Source organism: Hakea prostrata, chromosome 5 (assembly GCF_041222555.1).
Source record: "Hakea prostrata isolate BN-2017 chromosome 5, UWA_Hpros_2, whole genome shotgun sequence".
Taxonomy (NCBI): domain Eukaryota; kingdom Viridiplantae; phylum Streptophyta; class Magnoliopsida; order Proteales; family Proteaceae; genus Hakea; species Hakea prostrata.
Window position 1 is genome coordinate 6,848,973 of NC_142604.1, and position 23,171 is coordinate 6,872,143.

The window sequence follows — 23,171 nt, forward strand, 5'->3', positions numbered from 1 at the left end:
TAATAAGGATGCATGTCATTGTGATAATAACACTACTAAATTTCTAATGTGGTAAGTATATGGGACGAGAATAATACATAATAACTGTTTAATATTAAATTGGAATCAAGGTACCACTTTCTTGATACCTCTTTCACCATACATGCATAAAATAGGTTTGTCCCCATACACGGATAAAGTGATCTTTTAAGTGAAGATATCCTCTACTTAGCCGCATTGTTTTCCCATCCTACTACACTCACATAAGGCCTGAAACAGCCCGTGTACCATGAGTAGACCCTATGTGAGTGTGGAAGGAGTGGGAGGATGCCTGCGTGGGCGGAAAAGATTTGGATTCAGATTTTTTTTTCTTCCTAAATGCATATGGTAAGGGACTTAGAATCGGGTTATCCACTACCTCCAAGGGTTGAAGAACCCTATTCCATAATTGCTATTTAGTAAGTTGGTGTGTTCTACCCCTAAAAAAAACGATTGGGTGTACTCTTACCAGAAGAAAAACAATGGTAATGTAGTGGAGATTTGGAGCCTGCTTCATAATACTCTGGACCTCAGTGGTAGATCTACCAAAAAAAGGAAAAAAATTGTAATTAAAGAAACTGATTCTAGCCTTAATAGGAACCAGCGACAAAAACCATCGACTAGGAAGGGTGCGGCTCGTGCGGGGATTGAAAGAGGGAGAGATCTCAGAAATGCGGTGCCCCTACTGCTCAGGGGCACAAGGTCGCTGCACAACCACTGCATCAGGGCGGTCGGTGACGGAGTGCTGCTCCTGCGGCCGAGTGGTAGAGGAGCGACAGTCACAACCCCACGATCTCTTCCTTCTGCGAGCCCAAGATTCTCCTCTCTGCCTTGTCACTTCTGACTTGGGTTCTCTCCCTTCTCCCGCTGTAGTCGGCGACACGAACGATGATGACGAAGACCCTTTCCAACCCACTGGCTTCATTACTGCTTTCTCCACATGGTCTCTTGAATCCAGCCCTCTCTTTGCTCGCTCTTCTCTTTCCTTTGCCGGTCACCTTGCGGAACTAGAGCGAGCCCTCGACTCGTCTTCCTCCTCTTCCTCTTCCTCTTCGAGTTCTTCTGGACAGGGTGGTGTTGTCGTTGTTGACAACCTTCGTGCTTATCTTCAGATTATTGATGTCTCTTCCATATTGGGTCTCGATTACGATATCTCTGATCACGCCTTTCAACTCTTCCGGGACTGTTCTTCTGCTACTTGTTTGAGAAACCGCAGTGTGGAAGCACTTGCTACTGCAGCTCTTGTTCAGGCTATCAGGGAGGCTCAGGAGCCTAGGACACTCCAGGTACTAACTATTCTTTCGGGGTTCCTGTATGTTCTCTGTTAATTCAATAAAAATGTTATCGAGTTTGCTTTCTTGTGTACGTGGTCAGGGGTTTTTGTTGAATTGGATTCTTTTTATTAAAAATTCTTATTTTGCACAATCGTGATGAATTAGATTCCTTTAGTATGAATTGGGTCTCTGCAGGTTTATGTTTAGGAATTAGGAATTCAAAAACCTCATCAGTATCCCGTTCCGTAGGTAAGGGAGAAAGAACTAGATCTATAGGTTTTTGTTAGTTTAATTGTCTTTGCAGCATAAGCTGAGAATTCTATACTGTTGGGTCCTTTGCACCTTTTTTTTCTTTTTAATTTGTGAATTGGTACGGGTGAACTGGTAAATAATATTTGTTTAGTTGGGAGCTTGTGTAGCGAAGGACACAAAATTCTTTTCTTCGTATAGTTTGTATTGTCTCTTATGTCTTCGGTTTTTATTGAGGAGATTCTTTACGGTGTCTATTTTTGTGTATATTAATTTGGATGGATTTATGTGAAAAGAAGAGAATGCATATAGTTCCATATGCTGTTCACTCCTGGAAATGACAAGCTCTTCTGTTCTTTGTATGGAACCAGTTAGCGGCTACTTAATGATGAAAGTGGTGAAACTTAATGTCCTTGTTTGTGGCTCTTTTTCTAATTACAAGCTTTCATTCAAATTCCCAGAAGTTTCTTATTCATTTCACTTCATGTTGATATTAATTTCTAGTATCCATGATAGATGAGAGCATAATGTGATTCACAGGCAACTGTCCTTGTTTTGTATGCTTGCTTTCCTCATATTATGGATTGGGGGCAACTCTAGGGAAACTCAGTTTTGTTTGAGTTGAAGAGTCTGCCAACTTATGTGTTCCTATTTAATCTTTCTAGATAGTCAATGATTCTTCCAATTGCAATATGAAAACACTAGGAAATGGTTTCAGCTTCTAAAGTAGCTGAACTTGTTGTTTGGTTCTATGTGGGACAGAACAACCCTCCCTTCCCTCTTTCTAATGTCTTTCTTTTCTAGTATCCAACCATACATGCTGTTTGACAAAACAGGAAATCTCAATTGCTTCTAATGTACCCCAAAAGGAGATCGGTAAATACATCAAGATATTGGGAGAAGCTCTGCAACTTAGTCAGCCTATTAACAGTAACTCCATATCTGTTCACATGCCAAGGTTTTGCACGCTTCTCCAACTCAACAAGTCAGCCCAGGTATTTACTTGGAAAAGTAGATTAGTATTTGGAAAACTCTCTTCTGTTCTCATTGAGGTTGGATAACTTGCAAGCAGGATTAACCATCTCAGCTTCTAATCTAATCTTTGGAGTGTTGAGTTGGTGATCCATTTGCTGGAATTTTAATTCCCTTGCTCTTTATTTGCTTTACTAATGAATTATTTCAAGTGTTTACACTTAAATGATGCTTCAATGCCCAACCTTCTCAGGAACTTGCTACTCACATTGGTGAGGTAGTGATTAATAAATGCTTCTGCACCCGCCGCAATCCGATTAGCATCTCTGCAGCTGCAATCTATCTGGCATGCCAGCTTGAAGACAAACGTAAGACCCAGGCAGAGATCTGCAAAGTGACAGGTCTCACTGAGGTCACTCTGAGGAAAGTCTACAAGGAACTGCTAGAAAACTGGGATGATCTTCTACCATCCAACTACACTCCTGCTGTCCCCCCAGAGAAAGCATTCCCTACAACTTCAATTACCTCAGGCCGTTCATCAATACCTAGAACAGACCTGGCAGATGTTGCTGCCTTTTTGGACAAAGATAAGCAAGCTGAAGTTACCATACCTAACAAGTCATCTGATCTTTCTGAGACAGATCAAGCTAGAGGCAAAGAAGAGACTGAAAGTAAAGGTAATTCTCGAGTACCTAACTCTACTTCTGCACCATATGCAGGGGGGAACACAGACCGTGTGTTGAGTATTCCAACAAACATCTGGCATCCCCAACAGCCCCAGATTCCAATTGGTACAGCTGGTTCTCGGCCCACAGGTGAGAGAAATCAGATTTCTAGCCGAGGAATTGACATCAATGAGGTTCAGTTTAGCACTACAGACCTTGAGGAGAAGGTGGATAGAGAAGCTAAGCCTGGTATGAGTTCTCAAAGGCCAATCCCATTTTCCAGTCCCCAACCCTCAAGTGGGAGCTCCAACGCATGGAAGTTCCATTCTCCTCCTGTGATGAGGCCACCTCTGTATACCCAGTTTGTGCAAAAACCTCAGATGATGCCAGGTCTTCCAGAGCTCATAGGAAACCAAAAGGTCAGTGAGAAAGCAGATCGGGGTGGAGATACTGAGAGACAATAGCCTCAAGGCTATAGGTTATCTAATACAGTGTTGTATCATGTTGTGGCTGCCTACAGAAGAGTGTTCAATCTGTAAATAGATAATTTGTCCTCACCTTCAAGAATACTTGTTTATTTTTTTTGGCAGCATTGTGTTTAGCTATATCAATTATCTATTTTGAACGTTCTTAATAGTAATTTTTTGGAGAACAATGGAGGCTAAATTCTTGCGCCCCCCCCCCCTTTTCTCTCGTGGATTCAGGTTAAACCCAAAGGGGATTGGTTGCTTGAGTTACTACTGAATCCTGTGTAAACCAACTGATTTTTCTTTTTTCCTGCTGGCAGCTGAATTCTAAAACCTATGAATGTTTGAGGCACTGGTGATGCTTTGTACAAAGCAATCTATTTACAAGACTTGCTAGTGTATCTCACTTTGCCTACTGCTCAGCAGGTCATGAAGGCCAAGTTAAGAGTATGGACTAGTGGGGGATCTTTCTTTTTCGTTTGGTTTGGAGTTGTGTATGGTTCTCTGCATGGGATGCCCAAAGTTAAGCTGCCCAAATCTGGTATGACATTGGTTGAGCTGCTATGTTGCCGAACACAGGGACAACAAATCGGCAAGCTTAGATCTCCATTACAGGCTGGTGAAAAAACAAATTTGAAGTTTCAATCACATTTTGCAAGGAATCCCATCTTCAACCTGTAATTACCATTATCAGTTTCTTCTGAACAAGTTGATATGATGAACGATGGAATGTTTAATTCCTGCTCTTAGCACAGGTTTCGTTTCTAATTGTCTAAAGTCCGTGTTCCATAGATGATTTATGTTCACAAACAAGAGCACATGCATGGTTCATTGGTAAGGATGATCTATTGCAATTTGGTGGTGGTTGCAGGTTCAAACAAAAGAACGACCCCTCCATTAAGGTAGCATAAGCTTGACCAGTCCTTATCCTTGCAAGAGAACCTGTTCATATTTGCTAAATTATCCACTAGGACCAAGTAGTTAATTGGTGACTGAACTGTAAGATACTTGGGACTAGATTGAGAAAAGTGAGCTCTCATGTTGATCTGGATTTTTTTTTGTTTTTGCCTTCTTTGTTTATTAACTTAAGATCTTGAGAGGGATCAGTTAAACATTGTGAGAAGTAGGAGTGTAAAAGGATTGGATTTTTATCGAATTAGGTAACATCATATCCGTAACTGATTATATTTGGAGGGAGCGGGGAAAAACCCACCACCTCTCAGGGGCAGTTATTGGTTCGGTGATAGTGGGTAGTGGGTAATTATTTTCTTAAGGACCCGTAGGTTGATGCGATTGAATACAAGTTTTTGATTATTTGTTAACTAATCTCTTTATCATTTTATTTGTGAGAAATAAGTTTTTGACTATTTGTTAACTATTCTTCAAGATAGGTATGAATGCAGATTAAAATCCAGAAATGTAATCACACATCTCAAGTAAAAAAAAATTTAAAAATAAGAAACACAAATCCATATAAGTAACTTAAATCAAATTATTTTATTGGATGGACAATACATGGTAGGAAAGGGATTTGGATACCTTTAAACTGTTGCAGATGTGAATTCGGATTTTGGCTATTTATTTATACCCCTAACAAGAAGAGAAGTCCAATGAAGGTTTGCATGTTAAAGCCGTAACAGAGATATTGAATGCTATAAAATTTGTAAGTACAAGACAACTCACAACAAAGCTTTCATAGCTCAGTTGGCTAGAGCACCCGTTTAGTAAGCGGGAGGTCCTGAGTTCAATTCTCAGTGAAAGCATCTAATATGATTTTTTGCATTTATATTAACATATTTTACCATTTGGATTTTTCTCGCAGAGATTGAATATCAAAGGACTCAATTAATTTGTAAGGGTGTGAATTAATAAAAAATTTGAGTTGACACTAACATCGCGAGATTTGTCTTTTTTTGGGCAAAAAAATCTATATTAATACATTCAAAATTTACCACAGGAAGCTTTCGTAGCTCAGTTGGCTAGAGCACCCGTTTAGTAAGCGGGAGGTCCTGAGTTCAATTCTCAGTGAAAGCATTGTTAATACGATTAGTATTTTGGATTTTGAACTGTTTGGAGCCTTAATACCATAAACTGAACATACGGTGACAACATGGTGAATAACTATCTCAGCGTTCCCAGTCTCCCTGGATACACATTTGAAGAAAGCAGGAACACACACATCAGATGAGGAAAATTCCATAAATGGAGAGTTTTGGATGCACAGCTCTAGAATGTCTTTGGCTCCAAAGCCACCCTAAACTTCCTCCTTCAAAGTAGATTAAGGTCCATCCTGATACTTCGCTGCCAAAACCAGCTTGAGAACTTTGGTTCTTTAGTGTGATGTTACAGCATAGAAACCAGGAAAGAGCTCTCATGGCCAATCACCGAAGTCTTCAGCTAGCCTCCAGCCACTGTATTAAAATGGTAACCACCCACATTGGTTGCAAACAGAAATATTGAAATTCATCAGCAAAAGCTATCCAATTCCTACATTGCTCATATATCAGGTTCAAAAGGTGTAGAGTTGAAAATAACATATAATTTGTTCTTTCAGATGACATAAAAACCCAAAGTCACCTCAACTATTAAAGGATAAAGAACATGGTTTTCAAGAAGCAATTAAAAAATAATAAATGAAAGCAGAACCATTTATTCTTTAAGGCTAAAGTGCTCCAACCAATGTCAATAAAGGACACCGACCCTATAACCACCAGCTTTGCAAGTTGGAACAACGACCGAATTATGCAAAAAAAATCTGTATTGGTCCACACTTATGGTGTTCCCTCATGAAATCATAAGTGGTAATGGTTACAAAACAAGATGGAAGGATGATCTAGTTACACTTCTAGCGTCAGATGGGTCCAAGAAGGGATACTTTGATGTTTCCTCTGATCACTGCCCCGTAGCTTATCTCCATCTGATCCAACAGCATTTCTTGAATGCCACGACTATCAGTAGTCACCTCATAAACCTGAAGCCACATGAACATATGAATAGTTAAACAAAAATTTAATAAACTGACATTACTTCATTGAAGCTCATCTGCAAAATTTATGCCAATCAAAGTAGTAGAAGTCTGATGCAACTAAAATAATACTTCAGCAAGTGACTTGAGAGAATATCAGTTCAAGAAATTTCAATTCCTACACCAGACGATTTTCCATTGAGTCTGCAGCAAGCAGGTTTTGCCCTGCTAGGCTACAGTTCAGCCTGAGTGGATTCAAATGACAATTAGCAAGGTCTGGCCAGCACGTCAACAGCCCCAAAACACAGTTTTTTATGAACCTAATATAACAAGCAGGAGAGAACGCTTTCAGCACTGCTTTTAAATCCCATGTTAGCTCCATCTTCTTCTTCCCCTTTTTTTTTTTTTTGGGTTGGGGGGGGGGTGTTAATCAAAAAGTTTACGAAGGAAAGAGAGGTGGAAGAAAAAGGTTCTGCAGATAATCTATTTGATTAAACTTGCCATAGATATGGATCACATCAAGTGAATCAAAATAAAGAAAAGGACCAGAAAACCCATCCCAGAATCCGACTGCAGCCAGCCTTTGGGGTCCTCGGGGCTTAATAAGCAGAGAAGGGGGAACCTCAATTGTTGTGACAAAAGGTAAGAATATCAAAGTTGGTTAAGTGTTATTGTGTTACCTGGTCCAAGAAGAGATAGGTTGGGAGTAGTTCCAATCTTCCGCAGTTTTTACAGAAGACGGTCGCTCTTAGGATCCCAAACTCCCAAAAAAAAAAGCCCTCATATCATGATAAGACAAGGCTTGCTACCATAAGAGGAAGTGTAATATAAGGACAGATATACTCTTCTAATTCCACGATGGAAGAAGCCGAAGAAACATGTACACTTACCGTAGTTCTGATGTACCATTGTGAACTTGCAAATGGATTTTATGATGGCACCATATTTCATGTATCTGAGTGACCCCATATGTCTGTAACAGACAGAAAAACAAAAATTAATTGAAGAAATCTTTCCAGGCATACTTCCATGAAAAGAAAAAAAAGAATTCTAAAATTCAAAGAGAAACTGTAAGTAGAAATAAGACAAAAGTCCTCACAATTGATTTATTAAAATAGGAAAAGAAAGAAAATAGACATTAATTTTGATATATTTTTATACCATTCGGCCCATGAATCTGTGATTGCTATGAACCCTGTTTATTCTGGGTGAACTGGGTTGGTAAAAACAGAACCTGCCAATTGGGTTAGCATCAGGTATGGTTACAGTAAGGACTCATTCATGCACAGCATGGAAGGGCAGTTTACAGGTGAGTTAGTGTGTCTAGTGAGTCCAGTTTGGCATTTATGTAGCCCATCTCAAACCGAACCTGTTGAAAAACCCATCCACAAACTTGATTTGAGCAGAACATCGTATCAGCTAAATTGAGTAGAGGTGTAAATTTAATCTTTCAAAGTATCAAAAAATATCAATAGATGTCAGAAATGCATTATAAAAGAGCAGATACAAACTTTAGATATCAAAATGGCACTACAGTTACTGCTAGGATTCTAAATTCATGAGCTAGAAACTTGTGAGCAAATGCAACCAGCCATCAAGAACTGAGGCATAATGATGGGCAGCATGCAGAAAACTGAGGCTTCTGTGGATCATGACCACATGGTGAAGTTACTGGGACACACATCAGAAGTAACAGTTAAGGAAACACTCACACAATCTCTGTGTACTGTAATCTCCATGCTGGGAATCCAAAGTGGCACCTTGTAGGCCCATATATTAGGAGGAGGTCGGGTTCTGGCCTCCCAACACCTGATACAAAAGAAAATAACACATCAAAGGGAATGACATAAGAACTATTTTTCCTATTTCAAATCGGAAATACATATTAAAATTGATCTTGTTGGAACCAATGAAAAGCGAACCAATGGCTCTCAGTGCATTGCTCATTTCAGATTCTGTGAAGACTGGCTCCTGATGTCCACTTCCTCTAGCAGCTTTTAAATACTTTGAACATAGAAAGGTGGCTGCTTTAGCTGCCCCTTCTTTCCCATCAGAGAGAGAAACAAATTCCAAAACCACATGCTTTGTTTCTAGGAACAAATTCATTTCATCTGCTGCCTGTGCAGAAAAGGCATGAAGAAGTTCATGACAACTCTGGTAGTTGCAGCTGCATTAGGGACATCCTAATAGCACAACAATAAACTAAAACTATATATCTGTGTGTGTATTTTATCTTTTAAACCAGGCGAGTTATCAATGGACAAGAATGACCAAATTGATTTTTCGGGCACAACATAAAGTAAAAATATATATCTATGTGTGTCTCTGTGTGTGTGTGTGTGTGTATTTTATCTTTTAAACCAGGGAAGTTATCAATGGACAAGAATGACCAAATTGATTTTTCTCTGATTAGCATCCAACACAAGCATATGAATAGATTAGCTCCCTGTGGTTAAGAGGTTAGGAAACTAACAAATTAGAAGAAGTCCTTCAAATTACAGGTTCTAGAAAAGGGTTGAAGTGAGCCTTGGAACTAAAAGTTGCTCTAGGGTGAAATGTTGAACTAAAAAGCACTACCTCCAATTGCCTTGCATTGCCCAATTTCTTCAGAATAATTGTCTTTGAGTCTTTCAGAACTCCTAGGAAATACAAAAAAATAAAAATAAAAATTAATTAATTAAATGACATGCAAATCAAGACATTCAGGTACATATAGATATGAATCTAGTTTCCTACACAAACATTAAGAATATAATCTCCTTAACAGGCACCTATATCTGCCATGTGACAGATCAGATTGAGCTGAAATTTTGTGGACATGTAGAACTCAAGGTCCTCTGCTCACAAGCTGAATTTCAGACCAACCTGAGTTTGTCAAGTAGCAAAACAAGGAAGTGAAAAATCTGAGATTACCAAGGAAAGCACAGGAATAAAGTGGTGGTGCTTGGACATACATCGGAGTGGAGCAAATGATTGAATTTAAGGATGAATTTTGACTTGTACATTTGTCCCTACCTTCCACATCATAAAGGCAAACATGCTTGACACCGATTTCTGACAACCAGCACAAGAGCTCAATAACCCTTGAAATATGTTGAGCTTCTTTACTGTCTATCACAATGGCTAGACATCGAAGGTTACTTAAATTGAGTACTCTGTACCTCCTCAATAGCCCGCTTGAGATAAGATAGCTTTGCAGCATAAGAGCTATACTCTGCCCAAGATACCATATGCTGATTGCAATATGAAACAAATACCAGAGTAGGAGAAGCAAAAGCTTCACTAAGTTCTTCACACAGGATGCCTGTATTTGCACAGCAGCCACGATGAGAATCCTATTCAAATGGTGTGGGATACAAACACTTGGGGAAATTAATAAGCCATTTAATGTAATATAGAGAGAAAGGTCTCCTCCTGTACCGCATTCAAGTAGATACATGAGTAGCAGAAATCAGTACCAGAGAAAGGAGGTCTCAAGTGACCTGTCATACAACTTGAACTTGGCCAGGGGAGCCAAAACCTTGTAATTTTTATCCCCGTACCAGAGAGAGGGTTCTTCTTAGAAAGGCAGTAAAGACTAGACAAGTCTCTCAAAGAATGTTCATGAGAGAGAATGTTAATAAATAAGATCTTCCATTGTCACAACTTGCAAAACAGAATTTGCATATATTCATAGAACAAAATTTTCATGTAAATGTACTTACATTTCCAACTGACGTAAGAACCCTCTGGATTTTATCTCCTAAACCCATAAATCTGCAAAAACGTAAAAGATATCTATCAAGAGCAAACATATCAATTATAAAATTAAATTAATAAAGGAGTAAAAATATGCCAATACAGCAACAGTGATAGTAGATCCTATATCTATACTTCTTGTGAGACCAGTTTCTACTAACAATTCCTACATGCCCTTTTGTGATAAGTGTCATGAAAACAGCATCAAGTGCTGAGTTAATACACGAGAACTAGCAACAACTTTCAACAACATGGTTCAAGATCCCGCAGTGAGATCTCAGTGATTTTCATAGCATTGACAGGACCAAGTTCAAAACCACATGCCATACCAAAATGTTACATGGCTTTTTGACTGAGATTTCAGCAATTCATTGCAGCGCAAGAGATAAAACCTGTGTTGATAAGCATACATTTGAAATTTTGAACCATTCTCAGTAGTTTCGGTAAGTTTGAAGGATAACACCTCAAGACCTTATTTTTTCATCCAAACTAGCAAACCTCGCTTGAAGCAAGTAAACTTGACATTCAACAAAAACATTTATGGAGATTCATTTGGAGGAGATTTCACTTTGATGAAACTTTAGGTCGAAGTTTTCACCAGTCTTGATGGGTTTCAACCATGAATACACAAAAGCCCCAAATGCTTGATTTTTTTTTAGTCAAATTATATACAATCACATGAAACTTTCACCCATATTGCTTATTTGAGCTGTTTTACTTGAATTATATATGCTTGAACTTACATTACCAACTTAACGTCCTAAATAAAACTATAATTTTGGGTTTGATTTTGAGAAAAACTAAGTATTCTACCATTTTTAACATAGACTATCCTGCATATTTCATGGCCTAATACAGTCACTGGGCCAGCCAAGATCCGAAATCTGAACATAAAATGTACCAACTCAGCCAACATCCCTCTGAGTTACCAAGACAACTCAGTTTTTTGAATGACCCCAACCAGCTGAGATACCAAGACTTCGAACCTCAACATCAATGATAAAATTATAATGCTACCAATCTATATGAAATAGTTTCAGATGATTCAGGTCCTAAAAACAAAGGGATACGGAATCGAGTTCTTGAGTAGGTTTGTTCTACCAAGTTCCAATAGCAAGGGAGAAGAAGAAACTAAGAGGGAACAAATACCTGTTCTTCATCCTTCCTCTGAGGCTCCCCTTGCTCTGTTCTTGTTTCTCTTCTATTCCTTCTTGTGCGAAGCACTGACGGTGAAGTATTTAGGAAATTGAAAAAACCGTTGAAATCGCCGCATGAGCTTCGCATGTGTTCACTCTCCACTCATTGCCAATCGTTCTATACGGGTTTCCAATTTAGAACCGTTGAAATCGCTGCATGAGCTTCGCATGCGTTCACTCTCCACTCATTGCCAATCGTTTTATACGGGTTTCAAGTGCAACCGCTACTAGATACAGTGAACTGGGATATTGGTTTCATCAATCAGAAAATTGAGATATTAAGTGTTTTATGTAGATATAATGGACTGGATTTTAAAAAAAAGTATTAAAAAATCTCCATTTTTGTTGAGATCGTATAATGTTCTTGGATACAGTAACAGATAACTACATGTACAACCTGGTTAAAACCCAATAAATGAAGACATAAATGGTTCTTTATTTCATTAAAAACCTTCCACTTCCTTACCAACTATTGAAGAATTTCAATCCCAAAGTTAAGTTGCTGTGTCAATGAGATGCATTGAACTGAGCTACAGGAGAGACTGAAGGTGATTTCCAGAAGACCCACTTAGGGTAGCCTTACAGCCGAACGAAATCACCATCTCATTCCTTCACCTGTTCATCCCAGAAATTGACAACTGAGTTTTGGAGACTGCAACAATCTTTCCCAAGTGACTCTAAACTGCATTGAACATTGTGAATAAAGCAAGATGTTGAAGGCACACGTTGTGAGTTATCGAAAGATCGCTTGTGAGATGAGGAACTGGCCAAAGACAGCAAATCCTAAACCCAGATTGGAGAAGTGATTTCACTTTCTGCAGTTGTATCTAGGCTCTAAATTATTATTGCAGCCATGTAATTCAATCAAGAAGATCCACCTCACCCCACCCCAACTTGGAACTGATCTCCCTTGAACAGATGAGATCCTAACCGAGGGGCATCACATTTGATGGGTCCTACTCTTACAAGACCAATCAAGCTCCAACTTCTACAGAAGACATAGACATAGTACGCATCAACTCATTTTTTGGGGGGTCAAGGATAGCAGACATAGTAGCCAAATTATAGATCCTTAATAGCAGTCGCAGGAGTCGCAAACTAGACATAGTAGCAACATATATGCAATTCAAAAACCTCTGCTGCAAGTGAGTAACACCAAATGCAACTCATTATACACATCGACAGTTGCTATTAGAAGTGATTAGAATTTTCAAGGTCGATAACCAAAAAAGAGTATGCGAAAGGGTATCTTCAATTCCTATCCAGTTGCTAGTTTCATTGGCAGTAAAATCATGAAATATTGCACAAACATGGGTAAACAGGCACAAAGAGAAAGAACCTAAGAGGATTCCACCAATTACAATCAACCTCCAGCTTCCCTTCTTATAAAAGCGCTGACCCATCCAAAGGATTTCCTAACCCATTGAAAGTCCAGATTTTTCCAGCTTAGACATCTTTTTCCCAAATCATATCATGTACAGTAATTTTATGCTAAGTATTCTGCAAACTTAAATTAAATCAATTCATTCCTACGGACCAGAATGAAATTAACTGATTCAACATCCTAAACTCAAAAGACTTCAAACAGCATTGTGCAGACACAACAAAGGATACAAGTTGGGTGCAATCTACGCAATTCATTGGACTCTATATTTGCCCAATCAATGGCACACCACTCACTAAACCAACAAACAAAATGAGCAAAAGAGCATTAGATTCATCCCTACTGCGGAGCATCTTCGGAGAATCTGGTGTCAAAAGGAACAGGAGAATGGGCATGACCACTGGTAGCTCCAGAACCATGTTGGAGTTCAATAACAAGCCACCTGACAGCTTTACTCATCTGTTCCAACCGAACAGCACTAATGGGTGGAAGACCAGTACTCATACCCTGCCCGGTCCTCCCTGCCACTGCACCGGTTGCCTCATCCACCAGGCATTCTGAGCCTATCCGTTGCTTCGCAGACTCCACAAACTCCTCAGCTTGATCACAAGCTACTCTAAACAATTCCCATCGCTGCTTAAAGTTCTCCAATGCAGCATTTGTAGCTCCTGTGTCCTGGACAGCAGAAGCCTCCTTGGCTTCAAGTACACCAGCTAGAGCAGCTACAAACTCTTGATATGCATTACTCAGAGCATCCACAGTGCTATCCATCAGGTGACAGACTACCTGATTAAAAATTCAAGTCATAAGACTGATGGTTAATGACCAAATGCAAGTAACATTTTCCTTCCACTGGCAGATATTGGCATCAATCAACTACCTTGTGGTAAAATCATCATAAATATCACACCATTCAGCAATCTTCATAAAGAACCGCATACATGCACAAAAAATAAGGTTTCCAAAACAAGACATCATCTGGGATTTTACATAGACCATTAATTTTTTTTCCTGTCCTTTCCATTTAAATGGGATCATAAATTCATACTTAACATATCAAATACCCAAGATATTCAATGTCTCTTTTGCAGGGTACAACTACAAAATAAAACCTCGAAAAAAAATCATTATACTCTTATTTAAATCATATAAGAGAAAAAGAAATGGAGACTTTAAGCTCATGTACTATGATATTCAGTGATGCCATGGACATAAGTAACCCTCAAAATTTAAGAACTACTGATCCTTGAGCCAACACTAACAATCTCTCTTTACCGGTGGATGTATATGATAGGACGCTGTAGCATGGCCAACATGAAATCCATAAAGTTGGGTTGAAATGGATAAGGCCTTGTTATTGGTTATCCAACATTTTCTTAACCCTCTGGATTTTTATGCAACTGTTGTGCATTGTTTCGACAACTTTCAACATAAAGACCACAGAAGCAAACCAAATCGATTCTATGATAAGCTAGGGCTTCTTGCTCAGCAAGATGTCAAACATAAATATTTCTAAGTTTTCAGTCTATCTGAAGTCCAAACATTTGTGGATCCCTCCCAAAAATGGTATCCCTTTTGGATATGAAAAAGTAAATCAGGTACACGATAAATGATGCCTTCCCATAAAGAGACCATCTTAATCTTCTAAAAGTGGGGGATAACACAGACAAACACATACGGTTGTAACCGACTTTCAGTTCTCAGAAGCACCTTGGCCCTAGTAAACCCATTTAGGAACCAGTACTGCCCATTAATCAAGGGAGTGGAAGCCTTGGACAGCATCCAGACATTCTAAAGATGCTGGCATCCGAAAAGGAACTCCTTTGCCAAATGCCAATGCCAGTTTAATATATTTACATATCTGTCATCATGTCTGCAGTAGCAAATATATTTTGTTAAATGCTGGTCTGATTTATGGTGCTTACCGTTATCCTTGCTTTTTCTGTAACCAGTCTGATTGGTCGAATTCTCACCTGGTCTCTTGCATTTTAATATCTTTTTCTGTAGCTAGTTCGATTGGTTGAGTTATGGTCCGGTATACAATATGCAGCTTTCCCGTTGGTTATTTGCCATATTTAACTGGATCCATCATGAGAAGCAGCCCTATTTCTTACCACATTTACAAATCATAAATAACCAGAACTTCGAACAGTGCCTGGTAAAGGGTGGAGAGAGAGAGACAGAGAGTAATGACATTCATCGCACATATAGGCTTTGTTTTTCTAGGAATAAATTTAGGGTTGGATTATACACATGTTGGGACTTCAATCCCAAGAATTCTCTGAACAGAAAACTTCAAAGGACCTATAGTAAGGATAATTAGGTTGAGTATGAAGTTAGCTACTTGGTTTATTTTTATGTTATAAGATGAATTGATTCCATTTGTTTAGCCCAAAGGTTCAATTAGGATGGAATCTTTCTAATCAGTTATAGGGTACTAAGTTGAGGTCTTTTTAATTTTGCTTCCTATTGTAACTAGAAGTCACTGAGATTAAGGCTTAAGACCTCTCCATATAAGGACCAAATTGTGAGCAGCATAATCCATCTCAGTTTTTGAAATTATTGCTATTGCAAGCTGCTGCTATTGTTTTCTCCATTGGGTAAGAGCTTCTAATTCAGTTGGATCTTAACTCAGGTGGGATTGTTTGGACCGATCGACAGTTTGCAGTGGAAAAAGTGCATAGGAGGTTCATTGGTGGGATTGGCTGGAATAATTGACCCTTTGATGAAGGTAAGCCCAGGAGGTTCAAAAACCAAGCCCTTTCTTCATTACTTTGAAGAAATCATCAGTCTCAAGATCAAATTTGATTGAAATCCATCCAATCCTTGGTTAACCTACAGTCCAGCCTACACATCAAAATAACCAGCAAGTGACTATTGATCCCTGTCCCCAACTTCTACTTCTAAACCCTCTAACGCCTTAAACCAAAAGGGAAAACAGCATTATCTCAATGTAACTGAGCTAAGAGTGGCAGACTAAATTAAGCAATGTAAATATAACTAAATTATTCTGTTATAGTTGGTTAGAATAACTACTTACCTTAACCAAGCAAATATAAGAAAACAAACTAAGGATCCGTTTGATAACAGATGTAGTGTTTCTACTTCAAAACACCAGAACATTTTTAAGTGTTCTTGATAAAACTTGTTCAGAGTTAACATAAAATCCTCTGTTTAACTGGATCAATTCCTTTTCCTAGAAAAAGCAATATAGTCATTCAGTCTAAATATGTAATTAAAACGAATAATGTGATATGAAGAGGAATAGAAATTGATTTCCTATCACTACCTGCTCTTCATACTCCACATCCTACTTAGCCCTCTTTAGGATCAGCTTCCGGTTCTATGCATTCTTCTTCTTTGCTGCTTCAAGTTCTTGCTTCTTAGCAGGAGCCCATTCCTTGTTCCTCTTTGCCCTCTTCAAACTGACTCAGGCACGACAGGCCCCCCTTTGCTTCTACCTTGCCCATCCCTCGGTAAACTATTCACCCCAAGAATAAATTAAACAGGCTTCACAGTGAAAGACATATAAGTGTTCTACAATCGTTGGATTTCTCTGTCCTACGAAAATGGTATTTTTCTAGAACTAAAATAATTCCATCCATTACCCCCGTCCATATCTGCTTCACTAACACCCGCCAACCGCACAATCCCAACTTTTGTTTCGATTAACAGTTGTAGCATAAAAAGTGTTTCTTTTAGCTGGATTGGCAACGTTGGACCAAGAAATTTTGTTGGTTCCTCTCTCTTTGCCTGCTCAGCTCTCTCAATATGTTGTAGAAGAGCTACAGGGTCGTAGGTTCTTTAAAACCTAATCCTGTGTTATTGTTTGTATTCTATTTATTTCTATTAATATAAAGTCTCCTATTCTCCAAAAAAAAATTACCATAATTTTCAATTTATGTTTAAAAATCACTACAAACAAAGCAGCTTTATCAAATATTAGAAACTATTTTTTCGAAGGGGAATCAGACAGGTTCTAATTGATTAACTGGAAAAATGCAATGTTCCATAAAATTCTCAATTATTTTATTTTGGTATGTCCGCATTTGCACCCAAAATGGCAGATATGCTTCATAGAAAAATGCAATGTTTTGCTGAAGTGTCGTTAAAATTTTGGATTGGATAAAATGACCTTCCGAAACAAGATTTAATACTATGTTTAATCTAACCTACATTAATCTAAAATAATCTAAAAAAAAGCACAGCCAACCCATGAAGCTCCCACCATGAAGGGTGATAGGGAGGGTCATAATGAATGTAGCCTTCCCACTTCATGAAGCACACGGTAGAAGAACTCACAAGATATCTTGTGTTTGTATGACCCCCAAAAAATCACGAATAAGAACAGAAACAAATTCAACTGCAAGAATATTTCAAAAAGTGTTCCGATTCAAGGTACACTTGACAAATTTTTGCAAGAATAAATGGTCAAAGCAACACCATTTTCACACCTTGTAGCACAAAACTTTTAATGAGAAAATATAATGATTTCAAAAGATGAATTAATTAGCCCAGAGTAAGTATATCCAATCATAACACAACCAAGTCTCAGTTGTCCAAGCATAAATTAAGCACTTCATCATTAATATGAACAAGGAAAGAGTTCTACAATTGAAAATGTGTACACAGTAACAATTGTGACCATGATTAAAAAAAAAAGGCAAGTTATAATTAGAAAACAACTAAGATGAAGAGGTTGATTACAGCTGCAACAGACAATCTAATAAATTCAAAGATTAAAATGAAATTAACAAATGATATTCTATGGCTGTAAGAGTTAACAACAATTCACCATGTATATGGCAAAACATACCGGATAACATAAGCCGGGAGGGGGGGGGAGTTTACACAGAAAATCCAATGTGATAGTAAAATTAGGGCCTAAATGTACATCTTGTCAGAATCCTCCAGATTGACAGTTAATTAAAGAAACATGTCTTGTTCTTGCAGGCATCCCACCGTACCATCTAACAGCTGGTGGCTGATTTTTGTGTCTTGTAAATAATGGCCAGCATCGATTGATTATCTAGGATGAGGAAGATGAAAGCTCCTTGAGGTTTTGCTGGCTGCACTTCAAGAAGGGCTTCAAAGTTCTGCAGATTTAGACTTGATGATTACACACATTATATGAGATTCTAGTTTGAACCTTTTGTTTCCTCAACCCAATATCCCCTGGCCTTTACATCTAGTACACCAATTTTGTACTTATCACCTATGATGTTAGACATCACGTTTTGTAATCAGCAGTCTTTTGTGGACTATGAGCAGAACCTTCTTTTCTTTGCAAGACAAAAGATTATCAGCCTGGTTGTATCCCAAAAAATTAGGCCGTTGATGTCCTGATCTTTGTTTCTCTTAATATACTTCGTTTCATTAAAAAAATGCCTAAATGTAGATAAGTTTCATGATATATATCCTGAATTTACAGTAGCACCTGTAAAATCATCGCACACATGCTATCATGCAAATGAATAAACAAGTAGTAAAAATTTGTCCAAGATGTTTCTCAGCGTATTACAAAAATGGAAACTTGCAGGAATTAAAAGTGAAATCAGGTCTTCCTGCCCTTCTGCTTCATTCTCATTGTCGACTTTACAACAGAACAAGCTGGACTAGATCTCTAAATTGGTAATTATCTATAAAGCTATTGATGAACCACAATTGGCAGTCACACCCACACGACAAGCAACTTCTAATGCCCTATAATTTGGAAGAACTAACAAATTTGATCATTTTCGGAGGAAAAATAAGCAGAATTTTGGTCTATATTACAGTTTTAGTATGCAGGATAAGATTAATTTCATCATTTGCTTTGATAGGCAATCCCAAAAATCTCAATGATGACGGCCAAAATAACCTAAGTAGAGCAGAAGTAAAATAAATTCCACTGATGAATCAAACAAGATAAAGCAATTGCAATTGGCAGAGACAATTACCATTGAACTCATATTCTACTGCAAAATCCAATAATCAAACTAAACTAGGATAACCGCATCATACTTCTCGACTGTAAACAAGACCGAAATGAAACCTTGACACGCAAACAAAAATCCAGAAACCGAATCAAATAGATACAAATTAGTGCCAGAAAAGAAACAGACAAAAAATCCAAAAGGTAGATATTCCATTGAATCTTCACGAATGAAAAGTTCATTCATACCTTGGCACGCGACAACGCAGGTAAATGAAACCTAAAGTTTTCTTGAACACCCAAAATATTTCCGCTACTTAGGGTTTCCGAACGGCGAGGGATCCACTCGGTCGAGCGACAGCCAACCTGTTACGGTTTTGAGATCTTTTTATTTGCGCGCGTTTCTGGAGGGGCCTAATGTTTAACGTCTAATTCCACCGGGAATCCGGGATCCCACCTCATAACGCAAATTATATTTATGACCCTGTTTTGTATTTAATTATACTTACAAGTTAAACCCACTAGCATTTATTCAATTACCTTTACAATCTTTTTATATTTTACATTATGTTACAACTTACAACCATATTCTTTTTTTCTTTTCCTTTTTTTGTAAGAAAAAAAACTTTATTAATTAAACTTGAGAGAAATACAAAAACACACAAAATAATATATATATATATATATACAAAAAGATAACGGCATGAAAACAAAAAATTTGAACAAAAACATCGTAAACTAATGAGTGAAATTTGACAAAACTATCATACATGCAATAAACAAAGTTGTCCAAGTTAAGGTATGGATCATCCTCAATAAAACCTTATAAATAAAGCTGTAAATACAACAGCAACCAATAAGCTCAAAAGATGCGAAATATGCATCTTCCATCACAAACACCCAAAGTGAAAACATGCCACATGTATGGAGAAAAAACACCTTACAAAGGCAGAAAGATAACACACCACAAAAGCGAAGTAGCTACAACTTGAACAACTATTGGATCGAGTGGTAAATCATAAGTATAGGGAAGTTCCGCTGCTTAACTTAGTGTTTCGACAGTGGCAACTTTTCCTTTGCTAGTAGATCTATAGCTAGATGATGTTGAGAATAATTGGATCTTTGCTTTAGGCATAGGAAGAGGACCATTTGTATAAATAAAAGTCTTATTCTATCTATGTGCCCACCTCAAGTCTTACCCATTTTCAAAATTGTCATTCATTGGGGTCCACCTTTTCAACGGTGGAAGAGTGTATACGAACAATTAATCAAGCAATAGGTCTAGGCCAATTTTAAGATTTTTTTTTCAAAAGTATGAATCCGCATATTTGGTTATATGAATTCAGATATTTGAAATCTTTAGATTCATGAATGTGAGATTTATACCCATTTAGTTGTGAAAATTTATGGATTCGTCTTTTTATACAAAAAACGTGAATCTATAGATTTATGGGTATAGAGTGAACTCCTATTATCAAAGCGTTAAACATTTGTGCATTCACAAAAATCATGTCAACTAAATAAAATTTCAGGATGAATGCACAGATTTCATTCCATGGATTCAGATTAACCAAATAGTTGATTTTATGAATTATGATTCCATAAATTTGAAATCTTTAGATATTTAAAATCTCTAGATTCCTGTAACTAAATAGGCCTTTAAAAAAAAAAGGATTGAAGCACTACAACTATGTGAACTAAAAAAAATCGATTCACATAAACCGATTTTTATGTTTGTTTTTTGTTAAGTTAAAACTTAAAAGTTAGTCAATACAAAACTGTTCTAATGGTTGAAACCAAAACCTTTTAATGAAGAAATTGTGGATTCAACTCTCGCTAGGGATATTAATATTCCCATCCCCCGACTTAATAAAGCTCCTTTATACCCGAAAAAACAAAAAAAAACTTAAAGCTTAGATTAAGATTCACCAAGGACCAGGGTACAAGCTTAACACTATTAATAACAGAACAATTGTAATAAATAAATTTAATGGGGGTACAAACGTAATTATCTAAAAATACAGGGTATAAATGTAATTTGATCAACTATTCATTATCCGGTACCAAAATCAGATCCGACTAGTGACCCGTTTAGTGTCGGGTTTTAATGGGACGGTTCCTATTCCAATCCCAAATTGACACCCTAGTGCGCACCGAGCATCCAAGGGCGCACCTTAGCGTAAATGAGCCACAACCTCTGAAAAATAGGATAAGATCCAAGACAGATGTCATAAGTGAACACTTCCATCATACATATAAAAGATACTCTTTTCTAATTCTACCTCAGAAAATTGGAAATTTCGAACCTGTCGAGACAGAACGCACCGACTCAAACCCCTTCGGGTCTCTTTCTTTCTCATCGTTTTTCTCAGAAAGATATGGAAGCATCAAAACTCCGGTTATTGTCGCAACCAGCAGTGGTGTTGCCACCGCCGCTGAAGCAGCAGTGGCGAACAAGTAACACAAAATGCAAGGGAAATTCACGGGTGGCGCGGCCGCTTAAAGTGGCGGGCATGGCAAAGGAAACAAGCGGCAGCGACGGCGGAATCGTTGAGAAGGTAGCCATAGGGGGTGGTTTAGTGGCGGCGCCGGTGATTGGGTGGTCACTCTACACGCTTAAAACAACTGGGTGTGGGCTTCCACCAGGCCCAGGAGGGTCCATAGGAGCACTTGAAGGTGTGAGTTACCTGGTGGTAGGAGGCATCACGGCATGGTCTTTGTATACCAAGACAAGAACGGGCTCTGGTTTGCCTAATGGGCCTTATGGGCTTTTGGGAGCTGTTGAAGGGCTTTCGTATTTGGCTTTGCTGGCTATAGGAGTTGTGTTTGGTTTGCAGTTCTTGGAGAATGGTTCTCTTCCCGGCCCAGTTCCAGTACCTGGAGACAAATGCTTTGGTTGAGCTTGTTTGCATTTTTTTTTTTTAAGTTATAATTTTCCTCTTGGCCTTGGCGTTGTATTCCTGTTTTTTTTTCATTTGTTAATTTGTAATGTAATAATAGGTTTAGCAATTAAAAATGCGTTTGGTATTTTAGAAATAGAAATGATAATTTTGTAAAAAGACCATGCTGTAGTTACTTGTTCAACCATGGATCGGAGAGAAAAGCTCTGTTTTTGCTTGAATTTTGCGTGTCTTAATTGAGAAAGCTGCGAGAGAAGGGAAAAGAGATGTTGATTAAAGGAGAGAAATACCTGAAGAAATTTGTAGAGATGTTGACTGGGTTAGAAAATTAGAGGGGTAATTTGGGTATTTAGAAATCTAAGAAAAGAAGGAGTGGTGAGAGTTTGATTTTTTTTGGGAATTAGATTGAAAAGTTTGAGGAGGGAGTTTTAATAAATAGTGTAGAAATTTGCTCAAAAAATAAAGGGTAAATGTCACTTGCCTCCCTATTAGTTGACAAAATGACACTTGGACTCTCTCTTAATTCGATGATATCACTTACAATAATATCACTTACATTCCCTCTTAGTTGGCAAAGTTATCAAACACCACCCTTCTGGTAATTTTTTTATCGTTAAATACTTTTAAAACCCCGAATTACCCTCAATTAAAAATAAATTTTAATTTAAATTCTAAATTACCCCAATTATTGTACTAGTTAAAATCTTAAATTACCTCAATTATTTTAACAGTGAACATCCTAAATTACCCTCAATTAGTTTTATTATTAAAATTTCAAAATACTCCTCCGTTCTTTGTCTATGCGTTTCTTTCTCATTAGAAAAGAAAATGAAATTAATCAAAAAACAAAAAATTAAATGTGTTAGGTTTCCTTTTCCTTTTTATCTTTTTCTTCTAATGAAAGAAATGCATATAAATTAAAAGACATATGGGTATTTATGGGTTTTGCAATAAAACTAATTACGGTAATTTAATATTTTAATTACTGAGGTAATTAAGGATATTTTGGGATTTTAATAGTAATATTATTTGAGGATAATTTGAAATTTAAACTAAAATATATTTTTAATTTAAGATAATTTGAGATTTTAGAAAAAAATATTTAACGGTAAAGTTGGAATTTAACGGAAAAAGTTGACAGAAGAGAAACATTTGATAATTTTGCTAAGTAAGAGGAGAGGTAAATGAAATTACCAATGACGAAGGGGTTCAAGTGCTATTTGGTCAACTAAGAGAGGAGGTAAGTGATATTTACCAAAAAATAAAACATCTCCCCGATTCTTGAAGGATTAGTTAAGGATGGCTTCTGCACTTGGTTCAAAAACAATCTAGACCAAACCGGTTAACATCACATTAATTAGTTAATAAATTAAATCCTTAAACAAATAAGACTGAGATAGACGAGTTACTCTAAAAATGAAGATAAAAT

At 37.6% G+C, this 23,171-nt stretch overlaps 4 protein-coding genes and 2 non-coding genes across 7 annotated transcripts; 4 read left to right on the forward strand and 2 right to left on the reverse strand.

Annotated features, from left to right (window-relative positions):
- Positions 1-620: 620 nt before the first annotated feature.
- Positions 621-3,834, forward strand: PBRP (plant-specific TFIIB-related protein). Its single transcript, XM_089157196.1, has 3 exons — positions 621-1,304; positions 2,378-2,536; positions 2,767-3,834. Exons 1-3 carry the CDS (start codon positions 690-692, stop codon positions 3,640-3,642), a joined length of 1,650 nt encoding a protein of 549 aa, XP_089013322.1. The 5' UTR covers positions 621-689; the 3' UTR covers positions 3,643-3,834.
- Positions 3,835-5,334: 1,500 nt separating this feature from the next.
- TRNAT-AGU (transfer RNA threonine (anticodon AGU)) lies at positions 5,335-5,408 on the forward strand. The gene has a single exon. It is a non-coding gene; the product is annotated as a tRNA-Thr (tRNA).
- Positions 5,409-5,605: 197 nt separating this feature from the next.
- TRNAT-AGU (transfer RNA threonine (anticodon AGU)) lies at positions 5,606-5,679 on the forward strand. The gene has a single exon. It is a non-coding gene; the product is annotated as a tRNA-Thr (tRNA).
- Positions 5,680-6,248: 569 nt separating this feature from the next.
- On the reverse strand, positions 6,249-12,588 carry LOC149014733 (uncharacterized). 2 transcript variants are annotated; one of them, XM_089155729.1, is made up of 8 exons: positions 11,498-12,588; positions 10,315-10,366; positions 9,626-9,914; positions 9,188-9,249; positions 8,533-8,728; positions 8,323-8,419; positions 7,501-7,583; positions 6,249-6,616 (listed from the first exon to the last, which is right to left on the reverse strand). In XM_089155729.1, exons 1-8 carry the CDS (start codon positions 11,506-11,508, stop codon positions 6,609-6,611), a joined length of 798 nt encoding a protein of 265 aa, XP_089011855.1. In that variant the 5' UTR covers positions 11,509-12,588; the 3' UTR covers positions 6,249-6,608. The 2 variants fall into 2 exon arrangements, with proteins under 2 accessions (XP_089011855.1, XP_089011854.1); XM_089155728.1 differs by lacking the exon at positions 6,249-6,616 and adding an exon at positions 7,352-7,415.
- Positions 12,589-12,650: 62 nt separating this feature from the next.
- Positions 12,651-19,293, reverse strand: MED32 (mediator of RNA polymerase II transcription subunit-like protein). The gene is made up of 2 exons (XM_089155730.1): positions 19,092-19,293; positions 12,651-13,714 (listed from the first exon to the last, which is right to left on the reverse strand). The coding sequence occupies exon 2, from the start codon at positions 13,697-13,699 to the stop codon at positions 13,268-13,270; it is 432 nt and encodes a 143-aa protein (XP_089011856.1). The 5' UTR covers positions 13,700-13,714; positions 19,092-19,293; the 3' UTR covers positions 12,651-13,267.
- A 1,819-nt stretch (positions 19,294-21,112) lies between these two features.
- On the forward strand, positions 21,113-21,869 carry LOC149014735 (anti-muellerian hormone type-2 receptor). Its single transcript, XM_089156426.1, has one exon. It carries the CDS (start codon positions 21,221-21,223, stop codon positions 21,740-21,742), a length of 522 nt encoding a protein of 173 aa, XP_089012552.1. The 5' UTR covers positions 21,113-21,220; the 3' UTR covers positions 21,743-21,869.
- Positions 21,870-23,171: the final 1,302 nt, after the last annotated feature.

Excerpts from the sequence above, each read along its gene's own strand:
- MED32 (XM_089155730.1), bottom strand. The coding sequence starts at position 13,699 with ATGGATAGCACTGTGGATGCTCTGAGTAATGCATATCAAGAGTTTGTA.
- LOC149014733 (XM_089155728.1), bottom strand. Across the intron at positions 8,729-9,187 it reads GCAATGCAAGGCAATTGGAG|GCAGCAGATGAAATGAATTT; the intron begins GTAGTGCTTTTT and ends TTTTCTGCACAG. Across the intron at positions 7,416-7,500 it reads AATGGTACATCAGAACTACG|CAAGCCTTGTCTTATCATGA; the intron begins GTAAGTGTACAT and ends CTCTTATGGTAG.
- LOC149014735 (XM_089156426.1), top strand. The coding sequence starts at position 21,221 with ATGGAAGCATCAAAACTCCGGTTATTGTCGCAACCAGCAGTGGTGTTG.
- PBRP (XM_089157196.1), top strand. The coding sequence starts at position 690 with ATGCGGTGCCCCTACTGCTCAGGGGCACAAGGTCGCTGCACAACCACT. Across the intron at positions 1,305-2,377 it reads AGGAGCCTAGGACACTCCAG|GAAATCTCAATTGCTTCTAA; the intron begins GTACTAACTATT and ends TTGACAAAACAG. Across the intron at positions 2,537-2,766 it reads AACTCAACAAGTCAGCCCAG|GAACTTGCTACTCACATTGG; the intron begins GTATTTACTTGG and ends CAACCTTCTCAG.